Here is an 18,139-nt window from a genome sequence, read left to right on the forward strand (position 1 = left end):
TTTAATGATCTGTTGATTGTGTAAGACCCTTTTTTGTAAAAAAAATAGAACAGAATGGGGTTACTTGAAAAAATGAGGACATGAAAGATCCTATGAAAGTGAGCACCTTTATTACATTCCTTGCAAGGAAACATGAGCAAAACTCCAATACAACAAGACTCTTCTGAGTTCAACAGATTTTTATTCTACTGCAGCTTACAGACCTATGTAAATAACCAGGAAGTAAATAGTTCTTACCATTAAAAAATTTTCCCTTCATCTATCAGCACGGCTTATATTTAAATCCTCTGGTCAGTGATGCAATTTCCACGGCTGATTTCCACAAACGCTTCCGTGTGTCCATAAACAAATTTTACCGTGTCATCGATAGACGTAATACATGCCGTATCCTGATTACTTTGCTTGAAAGCTTTCACAACTGCACCTCGCTCTTTAAACTTCTCCTTTTTATCGAATATGAAGAGAAGAAACAACAAGAACACAGCTATCGATTCCTGAATTTTTCTGGACGGTCCACCACAAAATGCACCGCGAAACCCGTTGGTAAAATATTACACACGCTGGCAATCGTGTTTGAAGCGGCGACGGCATTTAAGGCCGCTTTCTACTCTCTTTTTAACTCTAAATCACCTAACTTCAGCGAAGTGAAAACACATGTCAGCGTTCCGATCTGTTTACATCTGAAGAATACTCTCTATTCCTCTCTCCCCTCGCTCAGGATCAGTTTCTGAGCATGAGCAGATATACAGGCCAAAATTACGCATGCGTTACCGGATGTCCGTGATTTACGGACATCCGGTTATGGCTGCTACCAGAGCCCTCCGTTTCTCCGACCACGTGACCAAAAGAAACGGAGGCTCTGGGGACGAGAATGACGGCAGTGAGATTAGGCGAGAGTTCTCGTGCGCATGCCCGGTTGAGTCAATTTACTTCCGGTAGCCGTCCTAGCTCGTCCCGTCCTGGTATCTGAAGCTGAAGTATGGCTGCCATGTTGCCCGACTTTGTCGTTGTCGTTGTGCGTAGGCTCCCAGGACAATACCGTTAACCATGATGACCATAAGAAAAGCAATTCACAGGTTCCTATTAATATGGTGCCCCACTTGGCAACCCCTCGGGCCGGCGGAACTCCGCTATTATCGGAATACTGCACTTTTTCGTGCTACGCCCCGATCATGTGACTGAACGCCTGGGAGAGGAGGGTCAATCCAGATTCAGATTTTATTAATTGACACTATTTACAGACATATTTCACTATCGCACACTATTACAAAAAATTCATTAATTAAAAATAAGGAAAATATAATAATAATAAAACCAAAACAAAATGTGCTTAGTGACCAAAGAAGCATATGCTATCGTGTTGGTCACTGACACGTTCAAAAATAAAAGACAAGACACATCAATTAATAGAAACAATGCAATAAAGGAAGTAAAATGTGAATAACAAAAGTATTCGAAATAAACAAGTTAAATGAATAAATCATAATGCAGAAGAGTAATATTGAGTATTTAAAAGGTATAGTTTATATTGCTTATAAAAGGAAGTGTAAGGCAGTTTTTTAAATTCTGTTGGAATAATTTCCCAAAGTTTTGATGTAACAAAAGAGAAAGTAGAGGACCCATAGTTATTATTTACTTTTGGCCTATGAAAATTCAAATTCGCAGCAAATCTTGTATTGTAGGTATGGACTTCAGATGCCTGAGTAAGGGTTCTATGGAATATAGTTGGAATGTTTGTTGAGTCATTTAAAATTTTATGAGTAAATAGAGCCACTTTTAATTTGTACACATTTCCAGGTGTGGAATAATCAGGAAAAAGCATTGCTTGTTTCTAGTTATCCAGCGCTGTGCTAATAAACAGTGCAACTAAATAAAAATGTTAATTTCTAAAGCATTTGTTTTCTGTAAAGCACGAAAACCGCTTCTCAAGAAAGATTGCGTGATAGTGAACATGACATGTAACGGAGGAGTGCCCGAAGGTGTGGTTTAACAGACCAATCAGAAATCACTAAACGTGGCTATTACCCACAATTCTTTGGTGTTCGTCTGAAGAACAAAGAAATTCAAAATGGCGGAACTAAAAGTAAGAATATCTTTATGGCTTACCTTGAAGCAGAGGATAAAATTAATACTAATGCTTCTTAAACTCTTTAAAGTACTTGTCAGGTTTTGGAAATGAGTTTTCCTCCGAAGCCTTACCGGATGCGCTTCCAAAAGGACGAGTAAGTCGATTGAATATTGTGGATTGACGTTCGATTCCTTAAGATTTGAGTCCGAGTACGAGGTCGAGTACAGGTACGACTGTTCAGTTCTTGTTTGAAAACTTCCCATGATCACGTCAAATGGAAAATCAGGAGTTAGAGATATCGAGGGTAAAATTGCGGTGACATAGATCAAAGGGAAACGACGTTGGGGTTGAGTTATCGGGAGGTACAAGAACTCACACCCCGGGCTTACATCCCCCTCCTCCCCCCGTCGGCATAGTCCGATCTTTTGGATATTTTTTTCCGGGCGGTGTTGGAATTGAAGGAAAATAGCTTATTCCTGTAAGGGTCAGAAAATGGGGTTATTTCTTAGGGGGTGGGGGGCGGAATTCACCATTATCAGTATCTTTATTGATACTTTTTAGGGGGCACACATATTTTGGCTTACGTCATCAATATGGTGTTGGAGGGGGGGGGGGGGGGAGCAGTCAGAGATATAAAGTGGAATAGTCCCTGAAGGTAAAATACTTCTATCTTTTCCAAAGTGTCAAATAAGTTACTAAGGGCTTACATGGTAAGTTTCTTATTAAAGCAATGTTCTCTTCATTCACAGAACAGTCCTCAGAAATGCCCTTATGGCTTGTATGCTGAGCAGCTATCAGGCACGGCTTTCACTGCCACAAGGGACTACAACTGCAGGAGGTATGTTTGGTCCAGGCTTAGATCGGTCAGTTTCCAAAGTACTTATAATTTAACTCTCCAGTATGGGGAAAAAATATCTGATCCCTGAAAGGGTCTGCTGGGTGCTCAGATTTCAGACCTAATAAGACATTTATGTACCTGATATTTTTTTGCACACTGTAGCTGGCTATACCGTATCAGACCAGCAGCTGTTCACAAACCTTATGTAAAGACAGATCAGGGAGGTCTAACTCATTCCTGGGATGAATGTGACCCTAATCCTAATCAGGTGAGACTAAACCAAGAGAATACACAACACTCTTCTTTTACTGTAAGTTACAGATCTAGTAAGTTCTCCCATTAAATAGGTCACCCTCTCCCCCTCCCCTTTTGTTAATTAAATCCCTTTGCTTTCCAAGAAAGTTAGCTGACAGAGACAAATCAAAAAGGTATGAACAATTTTCAAAATGATGAATTATGAAGTCTACATGCCCCTGTCCAAGTTACATGTCTTTATATCTTTATCATATACATAAGTTACTTTTTAACAGTCTTTTGCATGGATATTTTTTTATGTTTACCATCTAATCATAGAGTCAACACAATCCTTTTCTCTGTAATGTTAGCCCCCTCTCTGTTACAAATTTTCTCAAAGAACTAGATAGAAAATTAAGAAGGATGTTAGGAGTTTCTTTATGCTTTTACAGTACTTGGAACTTCTATGAACAGACTAGTGCTTGCAAATAAATATTGTAATGTCTACTGATTGACTTATTTATTCATCCTAAAGTAAACTTTTTGGAAACTACTGATCATATTGTGGTCATTAATTGATTGATCTTACTATAACAAGATCAGCAGATATTATGAACTAATAAATAAGACCAGTGATAAAGTAATGTCTTTTCTTTTTACCTCAGCTGCGATGGAAACCATTTGACATCCCTGCTGATGGCAGCAACATTGACTTCACACAAGTATGTTGAGGGATGTGACATAGTTAATTTTTACTTAATAAACAGGCTGCTGCATGTGCGGACTGACTAAGTTGTTCACTGAAAACTTTCATGTTCCTACAAGAAGTACAAGTTAGTTACTATTAAGTAAATATCTTTTTTTGCAACATTAAGCTTTAAAAAAATCAGTCAATAAATAATTTCCTAATGAGCTAGTTAAATGATCTCAGAATTTATTTCTTTATAATTTTATTTTCAGGGTTTGCACACCATATGTGGCGCTGGGGATTCTCGCTCACGGCATGGGGTTGCAGTCCATGTCTATTGTTGTGATGTTTCAATGAAAGACAAGTAAGAAACTGATAATTTTGGTTTTTCACTTACTTGTAGGTGTTAATGCTTGTTTAGTTTGTGTTTACTTGTATTAAGGTGGCTCCAGAGGGTAATCATTTATGGTGGTGCACGTACAAGTGTTATGTTTTGAATGCCGTTTTTTCATTCGTTTTTACACCCAGTCCTCTCAAACTTATTACATGTAATAAGCAATGATTACTATCATCTCTGTTAAAAGTATGGGTTTTAGTCTTGAATTATAAATGGGATTATTAAATTTGCAATTTGTTGAATTTCCTTTGGTGAAATCTTCCAAAATTTTCACAGGTATTGCATCCTGTGGTATATGAATTTTAAGCACAAAAAAGTAGGTTTGTAAAGACAGTTTTTTCGATTTTTGCAAATTTATGTATCGCTGCAAAAAAACTGGTGTACAAGATTTCCTTGAAAAACAAACGTCGACTAAAGTAAAACATTTACTACTAGTCTGCCAAGTGTTACAGAATTTCACTGAAGGAAACGTGAGAAAATTCACTGTCAGTTTTGCTTTTTGTGCACACGTTGATGTCATAAAATACCGAAAAACACTGATGTTTTCCTTTGAGCGTGCTTAGATTACTTGAGCTTTCGTCCTTAGCGCACATGCGATCGTAAAGCTACAGGGAGCCACCTTAAGCAAAACCGTTCAGTCATCACTTTTTTGGTACAGGAATCTTGGACATCTTGAATCTTGGATACAGGGTCTGATTGTATTCTAAAGTCTCCTTTGGCTTTCTTTTCAGGTGTTTCTACAATTCTGATGGAGATTTCCTTATAGGTGAGTATAATTACTGAACAGTACAAAGTGTATTATTATTGGGAATTCTTAGACAAAATAATCAGCATATTTAATTTTTAATAAGAAGTACCCTCACCCACCCAAACAATAATCCCAGTAAAAAAACTCATAAAATTGAAAATTAAGTATTTATCCCTAATGGTAATGTTCAATATATTATGTAACACCCAAAATTTTTAAAATTTACAGTTCCTCAGAAGGGTGTTTTAATGGTCACAACTGAGTTTGGTAAAATGGAAGTGAAACCAAATGAAATATGTATTATCCAGGTAATTATTTATTATATTATTAAATAAATAACTTTTGATCGGTAAATAGATGTGTCAAGGTTCTAGCTACCCTGCTATGCTTACCAATAAGGAACACAATTTGTTGGAATTTGTGAATGTTCACTTAGTTTTTGAGAGGGGAGGAAAACCAGTTGGAGAAATAACTAAAACTCAACCCCCACAGGATGCTACCTGGGTTTAAGTTTCAAACCCAATGCACATTAGGTGGGCAGCAGTCTCTCTTTCCATTTCACTTCTTCTCAGCCCCCCTGGTACTCATACTCACAGTCAAATAACTTGATTTTCCCTTGCATAGTATTTAGAGCATGCCTAGGTACAGATGACAGTCTGGACATATAAGCAGCCAGTTTTGGAATCAAAAGAGGTCTTAGCTTGTACCCAATTAGCACCTGTGCTCCACAGGTGCTAGATCCTATAGACACTGAAATATTTTATGTAAAGTTGTTGTTGTTGTTGTTGTTATATATTTTTTATTATTTTATACATCATTTTGCAGCAAGGGATAAGGTTTTCAGTGGAGATCAGTGAACCATCAAGAGGGTACATTCTGGAAGTGTTTGATGCTCATTTTGTTCTGCCCAATCTGGGACCAATAGGTATTGACAGTGTAAATGCTTTGGATTGTTTTTCTTTCTTCTGTTCATGTGGTTCCAGAAAGTATCTATACCCACCCCCAGGAGATATTGATAATTCTTGGTCAAGGGAGATGATGGAAAAAACGGGTGGGTGACGAGTGTGGTCAGGCTCTTGAGAAACCCTTGGTGGGAGGGGAATGAATATTTTATGGAACAACACAACCAAATGTGCATGTTGTTATGCTTCATTGCATGGCTTATTTTTAGTGGATGTTTAATTTTTAATGTTACTAGCTATTAGCCCAAATGACTCCTGTGTAATATTTTTGCCAAGATTGTGGAGATGTTTGATGTGCCTTTTGAAATCTTGGCAAGATTGCCTATGGTACCTGTAGCTGAAAATGTTGAGATCTATCTCACTTTAAACTCACCAAGAGTCTTCTTGAGACTTTGGCAAAAAAAAAATTGGATGCAGGACAGGAAGGTCTTCTGAGGGTGGAAGAGAGAGTGAGAGGGATGAAGAGAAGTAGAGAGGGTGGGGCAGGTTTAGTAGTGTAGGGGATAGAAGCAATAATTATTGTAGACGCTGAGAAACTGATAGTAAGAGATCCCAGCTATTTGAGGATTTGTTCCTAAAGCAATTCAGCGCTAATAATGTTTTTTTTTTTTTAAATACAATGACATTGTGCAAAGTTGATGTGAATAAGATTAAAGGCATTTTAATATAATAAGTATGTTATTATCAGGTGCTAATGGACTGGCAAACCCGCGTGACTTCCTGACACCTGTGGCGTGGTTTGAAGACAGAGATGTGTCATCTGGCTTCACTGTGATCAGCAAATTCCAAGGAAAACTATTCAAAGCTCTTCAGGTACTTGATTACTAATCTCCCAAAGGTATTGTTATGAAGTGTACATTAGTAAAGAAAAATTGGACCCCAGCCACAGGGAAAAGAAAGATACTTAATGAAGTCTAGAAAATCCATTGTTCATTCAGGACAGCTGGCTAGTTGAGTTAATTTGCCTTGGTGGAAGTTCCTTACCTTTACAGCTTATCAAAGTGAACTTACATGTAGTAAAATTATTTAGAATGTTACCTTTTGAACACTTTTGTTCTCTTTTAGGGTCACTCTGCATTTGATGTTGTGGCATGGCATGGTAACTACGCTCCATACAAGTATGATCTAAGTTGTTATAATGTCATCAACACAGTTTCCTTTGACCACGTTGTGAGTACGCCAGCTCTCTCCTGTTTACAAATAATTATAAACCATTTTTTTTTCACAGCCAGTGGTTCTGCAATTCTTGACAGCGGAACTCACATAAAGATTTTTGTTTCCTAGGACCCATCAGTTTTCACTGTTCTTACTTGTCCCAGTTTAAGATCAGGAACTGCTATAGCAGACTTTGTTATATTTCCACCAAGATGGAGTGTTGCTGAGAACACCTTCAGACCACCTTATTACCACCGTAAGTGTGTGCACAATGCTGGTTTGTCAGGAAAAGTAACAGATTATATCTTTTAAGACTATAGCATCTGTATTCTCGCTATTGTACTGGGTGTGTATTATTTAAGAATTAGATTCCATGTTGTGGTGCGTCTGTTCAGTATTTGATCACAGATGGTGTCAAAATCAGGCGAGAACAAAAAAAGTGGCAGACGAGGCGATAGCCGAGCGTGTCACTGATGTTCTTACCACATGTTGATGACTTCTGTGATCAATTATTACTGAACAGACGCATGGCAACATGGAATCTATCTGTTTTACATGAATGAAGTAACAAAAAATGTTTATGACATCATTTATACGTCTGTCCACTAATTGATCGTAAGCACGAACCAATCAATACACAAGAACAACAATTTGACTTATTACACCTGAATTTTTTTTACGAAACTTTATTTTACGAACGAGCTCAATATCTTCAAGCCACCGTGTAATTTTCTTTTTATTACATAGACAAACTAACTTTGTGCAAACAACCCTGAAAAAGCGGGAAACCACGTCATCAATATCCTCACAAGCGTAGCCTGCGAAGCCAGACGCATTTCCGGCAGAGAGACTAGACAAGCTACAGCAGGAAATACGTCTGCGTTCGTACGCTACGCTAGTCAGGATATGGAAAATACATCACTCCGGTCGCAGATGTAGATTCGTATGAATTTTACCAATGGTGTATTTTCAAGTAAAACATTCGTGTCTATATAATAAACTGCTGTAAATGACTTGCTCCCACAGTAACAGAATAACGAGTTGTTTTGTAGCAGTTGGCGACAAAGTATAAATAAAGACCCGATAAACCTTAGGCGAAATAGTCAGATGTAATGCTAGTATAACTGTAAGTGATTTCGACTGTTCCGCAATTTCCCAGGACAAAGGCTCGTTAAGGTTGAATGAATAGAATAATGTAATGTACTTACAGACTGAATAGAAGGAAATCATCCAGTTATACTTATAATGTACTGCTATTTCTCTCCACTGTCCTAAACAGGAAACTGTATGAGTGAATTCATGGGCTTGATTTATGGAAAATACGAAGCGAAGGTAGGGTGAACATTTCAGTGTAAATTTGTCTATGCACAGAAAACTCTAAATGGTCCTAAATCATGTGGCTGCGAAAGCAAATTTTTCATACAGCTATAACAAGTGGCCGTTTTGCTGCAGCAATGGCTTAATAAGGGATTTAACTTGCTTCAAGCTGCAAAGAAGAAATAGCTGATCTGAGAAATTTAGGAAAAAAAAGTTTAGCGCTTCCGAGTGAATGAGTCGCGAGTTTGATCAGATAAAGACGACACAGATTTTACTAAGCAAATGTTTCCATTGTTTTAACGCTTGTAAATTCTGTATTACGAAAGAAGCGACTACCCGAAAGCACTTCTCGAAAGTTATAATACTGCGACCACTTAAAGGAGTTACGTCACGGTTTGCGCATCTCGAAAAGTTTAGGCTAAATTTTTCAAGTTTGTCGTTTGTAATCCGTGTCAATCTTCTCCATCCTTAACCATCCTTGTTCCTTTATGGGTTATTATTATCCCTTTGCTGTTTTCTATCTGAGTTAACTACTATTTTCAGGTTTCCTTTAATTTAGAGATAATTTTGTATTTTGCCAAAATTACTAAATACCGTAAAATACCATGACTGAGCTACTTTACAAGAAGAAATCCCTCAAACACTGGAATAATTCTCTCTGACCATTGGCTAACTAACTTGGCTGGTTATTATGAAACCACGGAAATAACAGATGGAGCGAGGTGTACCAAACTGGCTTGAAGTTTGTTTTAGGTGACCCAAAATTAGACATGATATTCCCTTTTTCTGGTGTAATAGACATTCTTTTCCACAAGTTTTATCTTTTCTTTTGAGTTCGTGAGCGATTAGGCCTGAATATGGTATACTTCCAAAAGTATAGAAAGTATTCGAAAGTTACTACCCTCTGAAAATTGTGATAGGAATAAAAAAAGGTCAAGTCTGTATACGAGCCAAGTGGCCCATCAGGCTGGAGCTTATCCCGGTTTCAGTAGCATGAAGCGACTAGGAGTATTCTACTCTCCCCTGAATGGGATCCTAGCACATCGCAGGGTTACCCCCAGCATTAAGTTCGCCGGTACCCATTTACACACCTGGGTGGAGAGAGGCACTGTGAGAGTAAAGTGTCATGCCTAGTAATACAACACAATGTCCCTGGTTTAGGGCTCGAACCTGGACCGCTCGTTACGGAACTGAAACGAACGCACTAACCATGAGGTCACTGGGAGTAGGCTTCTATTAAACTAAATCCGTAAGTAACGAGGGTCTGTTTGGACGTTTATCGGATTCTTAAGATGTAAGAAATCATCGTAGTTATACACGCAACTGTGGCAGTTGCGAAACTCAAGCCATAAAAAAATTCAGGCTTGATCGGGATCCTCTGCAATACCTGTGCAGTGCTATACTAACTGAGCTATCAAGCCAACTGGGAGCTGGTCACCGAGGCAGTTCATAACATACCTTGTATTTGGAGTCGCAAAATACACCAGCATTGTGCAATGCCAGTTGACCCGGTACTAAGTTACTGATCGCCATGTTTTCTCCTCCATGAGTATTTTAGAATTTCGACAAAATTTACCTGGTGGTGTGTACACAGGATTTGACCTACTGAAAATATCGATTGTCTTATGAAAACTTGTAGACACACCTGCTAGTTTCGACTCTCAGCAGGAGGCTACAACCCGGAAGTAACGAGCCCGTTGTTTTGGAAACTTAACAATAACAGCTTGCTGGTGTACGTGAGCAAGGCTAGATAGGAACAACTACGGTTTCAACCGAAAATGAATGTTTGTCGAAGTGCAACTCGTGGTTTTAGCCCCGTCTAGTATGGCAAGCCGTTTGTAGCAAAATTCAATCCTTGCAATATATGTTTAATCCTTTAAATAATGGTTTTATTTAAACATATAAAAAGGCATTCAATCCAATGGCAAATAAAATTTTTGGTTCAATTCAATCTTTTAATTTTCATGATTCAATCCAATACCTGGAATATTGATTCAATCCAATACTTGAAATATTGATTCAATCCAATACCTGGAATATTGATTCAATCCAATACCTGAAATATTGATTCAATCCAATTCCTCGAATATTGATTCAATCCAATACCTCGAATATGGATGCAATCCAATACCTCGAATATTGATTCAATCCAATACCTCGAATAATGATTCAATCCAATACCTCGAATATTGATGCAATCCACCTCGAATATTGATGCAATCTTCCTGGGCCGAGCGCGGCCAACAGGAACGAGAGTAACTGAGCACTAGAGAGCACTGAAAACATGGCGGGCGAAGGAGAACTAGATTTAGAAGTCGAGTTTCCTAAGTTTCTTGCAGATGTCTTGGATAAAACGGAAATAATTTTTGAGAATTTTGACTCAGAAGTTGCAGAAGCGCACGCCGAAGTTCTTGATCAAACCATTAGTCTGCTTAGGTAAATGAGGTATTGCTACAACCGAGACACAAGGGACACGGAGAATTTAGATTCCATTACTGTCGCTTTTGTAGATGTAAGTTAACCAATTTTTATGTGACGAACATATTTGTTTATTAAAAGCTGTGTGTGCTAGCTTTTTGTGGCAAATAACATAAACTGTGGCAAATTGTGCTACCACATTGGTCTTTGGTATTGTGCATATTTCTGCTGTCCAATCATTACTGGCACACTAAACTTTGAACTGTAAACAAAATTTTTGCAGTGCTATGTACACAGTCAAACATTTTTCTCACAAAAACTGTTTGTGTAAACCTGGCTTTATGTTATTTTTGAAATAAGAACCTTTACATTTTACAAGACAGCAATCACTGAACATTGGGATGTGTTTTAAGTTTTTCAATTTTGTTGTCTCATGTTTTGCATTATTTAACCCACCTGTGGTACTTCTTTCCTAAAAACGATGTTTTTCTTGATATTCTATGACGAACATTGCACCAATTTGTTGTGAATGTTATCGGGTACCCAGTGCTCAAGGCTAACACTACTGCCAACTAGCCACACATTTCAGTTTTGAATAGAAGATTTTGCACTTTCGCTAGCCATTGTGACAATCATGATGGAATGGAGTACTGGTCTACTGGATGAAAACAAAATTGAGAATTATCCTGACAAAGTAAACCTGAAGAGAATAGAAACTAATGAAAACTGGGAAACTATGAGCGGATTTCATGGAAATAATTGCCTTAATAAGCACATGATAAATATTTAACTATTAAACGGAGATAAAAGAAAATGGTACCACTGATAGAAGTACATCAGAGATTGAACATAAGCATATTCAAGAAAAGCAGGATTCGTGTTTGTGGGAGTGAAATTTTCTTAGTGATTATTATTAACATTTTAGATGCAACAAGAAATGTCCAAGATTGACCACTCTCATAAAAAAGTCAGTGAAACTGTGTATTAAAAAGGCTGGCTGGTGCAAAGTTAGTTTTGGCTAGTGACATGAGACCTGTTAGTAGCGATTATGCCATTGCACCAAGAATTTAGTCTTGTGTCCTGGGTACTTTTGAAAATAAGATAACAAATTAACCTTGCAACATTTTAACATCTGTTTTCATAAGCACCTGAAAAATCTACAAGACAGAGTAGTGCACATGGCAGTTCTAAGATGCCCTGATTTCTCTTCAGTTTAGTTGTGTTGCTAGATGTTAGGCATTCTGTAATTCAAGCAGTTTCTGAGTTTTGTATATCAATGAAAAGAAAGATGAGAAAATAATTTACTTGATACAGGTTGAAGTTTTCTGTTGTGAATTGAGTTGCAAAAATACTTTAGTGGGGCCATAATCTCCTTTACCCAGCCCACACACATGTAGTATTATGCAATTGTCAGTTGCCCAAGTTTAACTGTCACAAGTTCTAGAGCCTCTTGGAAGATGTCTACTCCCATTTGACTTGATTCTTTTAAGGGATCTAACCTTTCCAATACAAATGACTGCACTGAATCATGTTGTCCCAGGTCAATTTCTTCAACTACAACATTGTTATCACTGTCCAATGGAGTTGGACCATCAGGATCATCACCATAGTATTCAAAATCATATGACTTTCCATTTGAAAGGGGGTTTTCAAGCTGCATCATATGATAAGCCACATTTGGTATGGCAACCAGTTTTTTTCTGTTCTTACATTTTGGTGGCTGAAAGCTTCAGTGAACTGGCAAAGAGCTTGGCTTATCCTTGGTTGAAAAACTAAGTTTAAGGTGAAAAGATGCACTGAATTATCAGTGTCCAGGATGCCTGACAATTCAATGCTATAAAAAGTGTAAAAGTACAAGTGGGAAGCACAACGGAAAACATCCCTCCACAATCTTTCAGTTTGTTGGTTGTGTTGATGGCCCAGCAGTGAAGCTGCCCCTCTCCTCTCTTCTAACCTGCACTGTTGTATCGCACACACCAACGTTTTCAACACCATGATATACTCGTACTCTGAAAGGCCAAAATTCTCCGTCTCTCTTAACAGCATCCAGAAACAATTCTGCTTTATTGTTGGCACTACATTTCAAAAACGTTATTCTCCGAGAAAATCCGTCTATACAGCCGTGAATTAGTATTTTCCATCGGATCAGAGAGTGATGTCCATCCAGATGCCAAAGCGAATTTACGCACCCCATCTCAAGACAGTATTTTGGGGATCTAATTTTGTTAACCTTTCTCTTATTCTTCCCCGTTGAACCCATAACCCACTGGACTTAAAGAAACCTGCAATGAAGTTATATCCAGTAGCACTCCTGTGGTTAGAAATGTACTCTTGACTGATTTTGGTTCCTTATCAGCTAAGCCGTCGAAACCCCTCACATCTTCTAAGCCATACCGCCCGGGGGCGGCATTGCCTATATGGTCTATATAGGTATGTGACGCTCTGAAGGGTATGGTTTTCAAGCAGTTTACTCTTGGATAGGGTATATAAATCAGAGTGTTTGGGTCTAGAATAGGGTATAATTTTTCACAAAACTGACTAGTTGGTTTGAAGATTTTATCTAGACTAGGGAAACCAGGAATTGTCACTCAAAAATATAAAAAAATCAAATCGGCAAGTTTAAATTTATGCAAATCAGCCTCAACAGTGTCGATAGATGGGGGGATTTGGGGAGTTTAGTCTAGTATGGGGTAGCAAAATTCAGCCGACCTAGCTCTGGTATAAGCTAAGGGTTCCAGGGTCCCAGCGGCACATCCCCACCCAGAAATTCCCAAAGTACCCCCCCCCCCGGGCCATACCGTGTGTCACTCTTCTGTGAATTGTCCATCTCGAAACTCTGTTATCGTTGTCCAGACGAATCCTAGTCCTCAAAGTTTCTCAAGCACCTCAACAGGAATTTTAAGAAATGGTCTTCCATGCTTTCCTCTTTTTTCGCTTTCTATCGTAATGGATTCCGCAGTAAAAATTGACGGAGTAATAGCTTTGCGACGCAACACACTGAGCACATCGACAAAAGCGACAGCAATGGAATCTAAATTTTCGTTGTCCCTTGTGTCTCGGTTGTAGCAATACCTCATTTACCTAAGCAGACTAATGGTTTGATCAAGAACTTCGGCGTGCGCTTCTGCAACTTCTGAGTCAAAATTCTCAAAAATTATTTCCGTTTTATCCAAGACATCTGCAAGAAACTTAGGAAACTCGACTTCTAAATCTAGTTCTCCTTCGCCCGCCATGTTTTCAGTGCTCTCTAGTGCTCAGTTATTCTCGTTCCTGTTGGCCGCGCTCGGCCCAGGAAGATTGCATCAATATTCGAGGTGGATTGCATCAATATTCGAGGTATTGGATTGAATCAATATTCGAGGTATTGGATTGCATCAATATTCGAGGTATTGGATTGAATCATTATTCGAGGTATTGGATTGAATCAATATTCGAGGTATTGGATTGAATCATTATTCGAGGTATTGGATTGAATCAATATTCGAGGTATTGGATTGAATCAATATTCGAGGTATTGGATTGAATCAATATTCGAGGTATTGGATTGAATCATTATTCGAGGTATTGGATTGAATCAATATTCGAGGTATTGGATTGCATCAATATTCGAGGTATTGGATTGAATCAATATTCGAGGTATTGGATTGCATCAATATTCGAGGTGGATTGCATCATTATTCGAGGTATTGGATTGAATCAATATTCGAGGTATTGGATTGCATCAATATTCGAGGTATTGGATTGAATCAATATTCGAGGTATTGGATTGCATCAATATTCGAGGTATTGGATTGAATCATTATTCGAGGTATTGGATTGAATCAATATTCGAGGTATTGGATTGCATCAATATTCGAGGTATTGGATTGCATCCATATTCGAGGTATTGGATTGAATCAATATTCGAGGAATTGGATTGAATCAATATTTCAGGTATTGGATTGAATCAATATTCCAGGTATTGGATTGAATCAATATTTCAAGTATTGGATTGAATCAATATTCCAGGTATTGGATTGAATCATGAAAATTAAAAGATTGAATTGAACCAAAAATTTTATTTGCCATTGGATTGAATGCCTTTTTATATGTTTAAATAAAACCATTATTTAAAGGATTAAACATATATTGCAAGGATTGAATTTTGCTACAAACGGCTTGCCATAGTCTAGTCGACTGCTTTCATTGTTTATGCCACCGAACATTATATTGTGAAAATGGAAACAATTAAGGTCGAGTAAGGCTTCGTCCAAACGTCGTGCTACTGTCGTGCCATGCTGAACTCAAATTAGTTTGGCCCGACAGTGGCATGGCAAATGAACGGCAGTAGTTTCAAACGTCCAATTTAATTCAGTCGTGACGAAGATCGGAAGAAGTTTGCTTTGCGGAAGACCATTTCAGATGCTTAAAAGTAACGGCAGCTGATGCAGCAGGCTATGAATTCAGTTCGGCACGGCAAGAGCGCGCCGTTTGAAGCCAAGTCGCGCTACCGCCGTGCTAAGTAGTCTTGCCGAACATAATTCAGCCTGTCCAATTGGGTGGTTTCAAACGTCGTGTCAGTGCCGTGCTTAAGTGCTTAATTTAATTCTTGAATATAGTTCGGCACGGCAGTGGCACGACGTTTGGAATCGGGCTAAAAAGTATATATGTTTCTGTCGATCATCCGTACTGCGATTTCGACAAGTACGGGGAAAATCTATAACGTATAAAGAGCATAAAGTGCATAAGCTTCACAAAACTTGCGAATCGCTCGATTGCCTCAACCAGCTGACGCAAAAATTTCACCGGCAAACTTTCACAGCTAAACTACGCACGCAGTGTACATACTCGCTTCCGATTGGTGCATAAACAATAGAACTGATTTGCCTTGCGTCATAGCTTGCACATGCGCCTAACCGTGAAACCATCTTTAAGACGCTAGATGTAACGGGGAGTAATTCGTGATTTGATCGTGAAAGTGAAAAGCGTGTTTATACGATACTAATCCCTACCTCAACGTGATCTTACTTACAGGAAGAAGGATTTTCTCCAGGGGGTGGTAGTCTGCACAGTATGATGACCCCCCACGGGCCTGATAAGGATTGCTTTGAGAAGGCGTCTGAAGGAGAGTTGAAACCTCAGCGAGTAGCAGATGGTACTATGGTACGTACGATAAAACAACAGCACTGTTTAACTGCTTCCATAGCCAACCGATACAGTGAACGCTCTGATATGGAAGGCTTCCTCGTACCACTGCAATGACCATTGTCACCCAGACAATAAAAACTAAACAGCCTTTCAGAATGGAACTGATTTAAAGAATGTTAAGAAGGAATCCACCAGAAGTTCAAGTAACATTAGCGGACGAAAACTTTGATTATTTACATCGTTTCGCAAACTTCTGTACGACCCTTTCAAATATGTCAAAACAAAGATCGTTTCTAACAAGACCAAATGTCGAAAACAAATTTTGAACTTCACGTGAAACACGTGAAAGTACTGGTGGAATGAAACTGATGATGAAATTTTACCTGTGTTGGCACAATTTCTCTGAACTTTGAAATATATCTCGAGTTCCTATGGGAAATTGTTTCCGGTGCTTTTTCAGGTTACTATTTACATCTATAGCTACAAGAAAATGTAACAAAAAGACTGTGAAATACCTAAAATTATTCTGGAGCAAGGTTTTTGTCCACTAAAAACTGAAATAACTCGATTTCCTATCGTATTACAGTTACGTCCAAGTGAAGTTCTCTATTCTACTTTGCTATTCTACTTCACTTAGGCGACCTGGGGGTTGCAGAAGTCGCAGTGTAAATTTGTTTTCTTACAAATACAGCCACTTGTCTTCGCTGTGTAGGGCTAAAAGTATATCGACTCAAGAATTCCTCAACTCTCCATAACATCAGTATGTTTCTATCCCTTGTCAGGCGTTCATGTTTGAAAGCAGTCTGAGCATGGCTGTCACCAAATGGGGCAACGAAACCTGTCAAAAAGTGGATCATGATTATTACAAGGTGTGGGAGCCAATAAAGAAACACTTTAATCCCAACTGGAAACCGGCTGATGAGCAGAAAGCTAGCTGAAGGAGGAAAATATTCGCCGACATTACAGTCCCCCTGAACCAACATTTCGAGCTGCCCTTTCTTACATAATCATTAGAGGTTGCGATACGTTAGATGAGAGGGAACAATGACTATAGAATCTATGTATTAGTGAAAATGACAATCGACGAGACAATCTTGATTTCCAGAATTATCTAGATCTATTTTCTCTCTACATAGTAAAGTGAAAAGTTTTTGTGCATGTGCACAGTTTTATTTGGTCGTCTCACAATCGTCACGCATCGCTTACGTGCCCAGAAGCGTTCATCGTCATCATCATCATCATCATCATCATCGTCGTCGTCGTCGTCGTCGCCGTCGTCATCATTATCATTTTGAGACTTGCATGACCAATTCAGCGTTGCGTGACGTTTGTAACCAGAGCTAACATTATGAGATATAAATTTAGAAACAATTGATATTGTGGACTCAAAACGCTAATCGAATAAATGTTGGGTGTTATTAGCTCAAGAGCCCGCGCGTTATCGGTCAGCGCTTGCGCTTAACAGCAGTAATAGGGAGTTTGGCACCGTCGACACTACGCCGAAGAAATTTGTAAACGTAGCTTTATTTTTATGGTTCGGCCTAGTATCCAAACTAATCCGTTACGAAAACGGAACTTTTCGAAAACGCTCTTCAAACCGGAGGAATTTGAAAACGACGGCTTTTCGTTTTCGTGGGGGCGGAAAACATTTCTCCGGCGTAGTGTGAACAACGGGGCCTAAAAGCAACGACGACGGCCGTGTAGTTTGTCCGTCACCGTCAGAGCTTTCCCAAACTGATATATAAGGGGCCGTCAAAATTCTGAAAACTGATTTTGAAAATTAGCCTGCGTGGTCTACGTTCTTTATAGAATACGCAGAATTTGGTCATTTCACACTCCATTTTTGCAGAGGACGGCAAAGAAATGAAGTACTATATCGCACTTGTACAACCATTGTTCTACTCATAAAAAAGCTCCCCATTTGTTTAAGGGGTACGAAGGCTGTACGTACGAGATTGTAATGGTTTCTGAACATGCGAAGACTAGTATAAACCGCTATTTTAATGCTGGCTCATTTTCATTTGCGCTAAGAGGTCTCCATCAGTGGCGTCAACAAGCGCGCTACTGGCAAAGGAACGAGATTGTTGCCGAGTCTCTCAAGTCAAGTGACTCACTGGCAGCAGTTAAGTAAGGGCATAGTGAACATAATTTGGGGTGAAATTTGTTCTTTACTGCTTTCAAATCCAG

General features: G+C 38.8%; 1 protein-coding gene across 1 annotated transcript; it reads left to right on the forward strand.

Annotated features, from left to right (window-relative positions):
* The first annotated feature begins 2,038 nt into the window (after positions 1-2,038).
* Positions 2,039-17,379, forward strand: LOC110059851 (homogentisate 1,2-dioxygenase-like). The gene is made up of 15 exons (XM_020766576.2): positions 2,039-2,083; positions 2,157-2,222; positions 2,818-2,906; positions 3,069-3,174; positions 3,806-3,862; positions 4,101-4,192; positions 4,957-4,991; positions 5,202-5,281; positions 5,799-5,898; positions 6,624-6,748; positions 7,001-7,105; positions 7,220-7,346; positions 8,370-8,422; positions 15,839-15,967; positions 16,735-17,379. Exons 1-15 carry the CDS (start codon positions 2,069-2,071, stop codon positions 16,888-16,890), a joined length of 1,335 nt encoding a protein of 444 aa, XP_020622235.2. The 5' UTR covers positions 2,039-2,068; the 3' UTR covers positions 16,891-17,379.
* The last annotated feature ends 760 nt before the right edge of the window (positions 17,380-18,139 follow it).

The sequence above is a fragment of the Orbicella faveolata genome, unplaced genomic scaffold, assembly GCF_042242905.1.
Source record: "Orbicella faveolata isolate gen_17 unplaced genomic scaffold, um_ofav_v1 contig_12, whole genome shotgun sequence".
NCBI classification, from domain to species: domain Eukaryota; kingdom Metazoa; phylum Cnidaria; class Anthozoa; order Scleractinia; family Merulinidae; genus Orbicella; species Orbicella faveolata.

Bases quoted from the DNA above. Each gene is read 5' to 3' on its own strand.
- LOC110059851 (XM_020766576.2), top strand. The intron at 5,282-5,798 runs GTAATTATTTAT...ATCATTTTGCAG, and splicing joins ATGAAATATGTATTATCCAG to CAAGGGATAAGGTTTTCAGT. The intron at 8,423-15,838 runs GTAGGGTGAACA...TCTTACTTACAG, and splicing joins ATGGAAAATACGAAGCGAAG to GAAGAAGGATTTTCTCCAGG.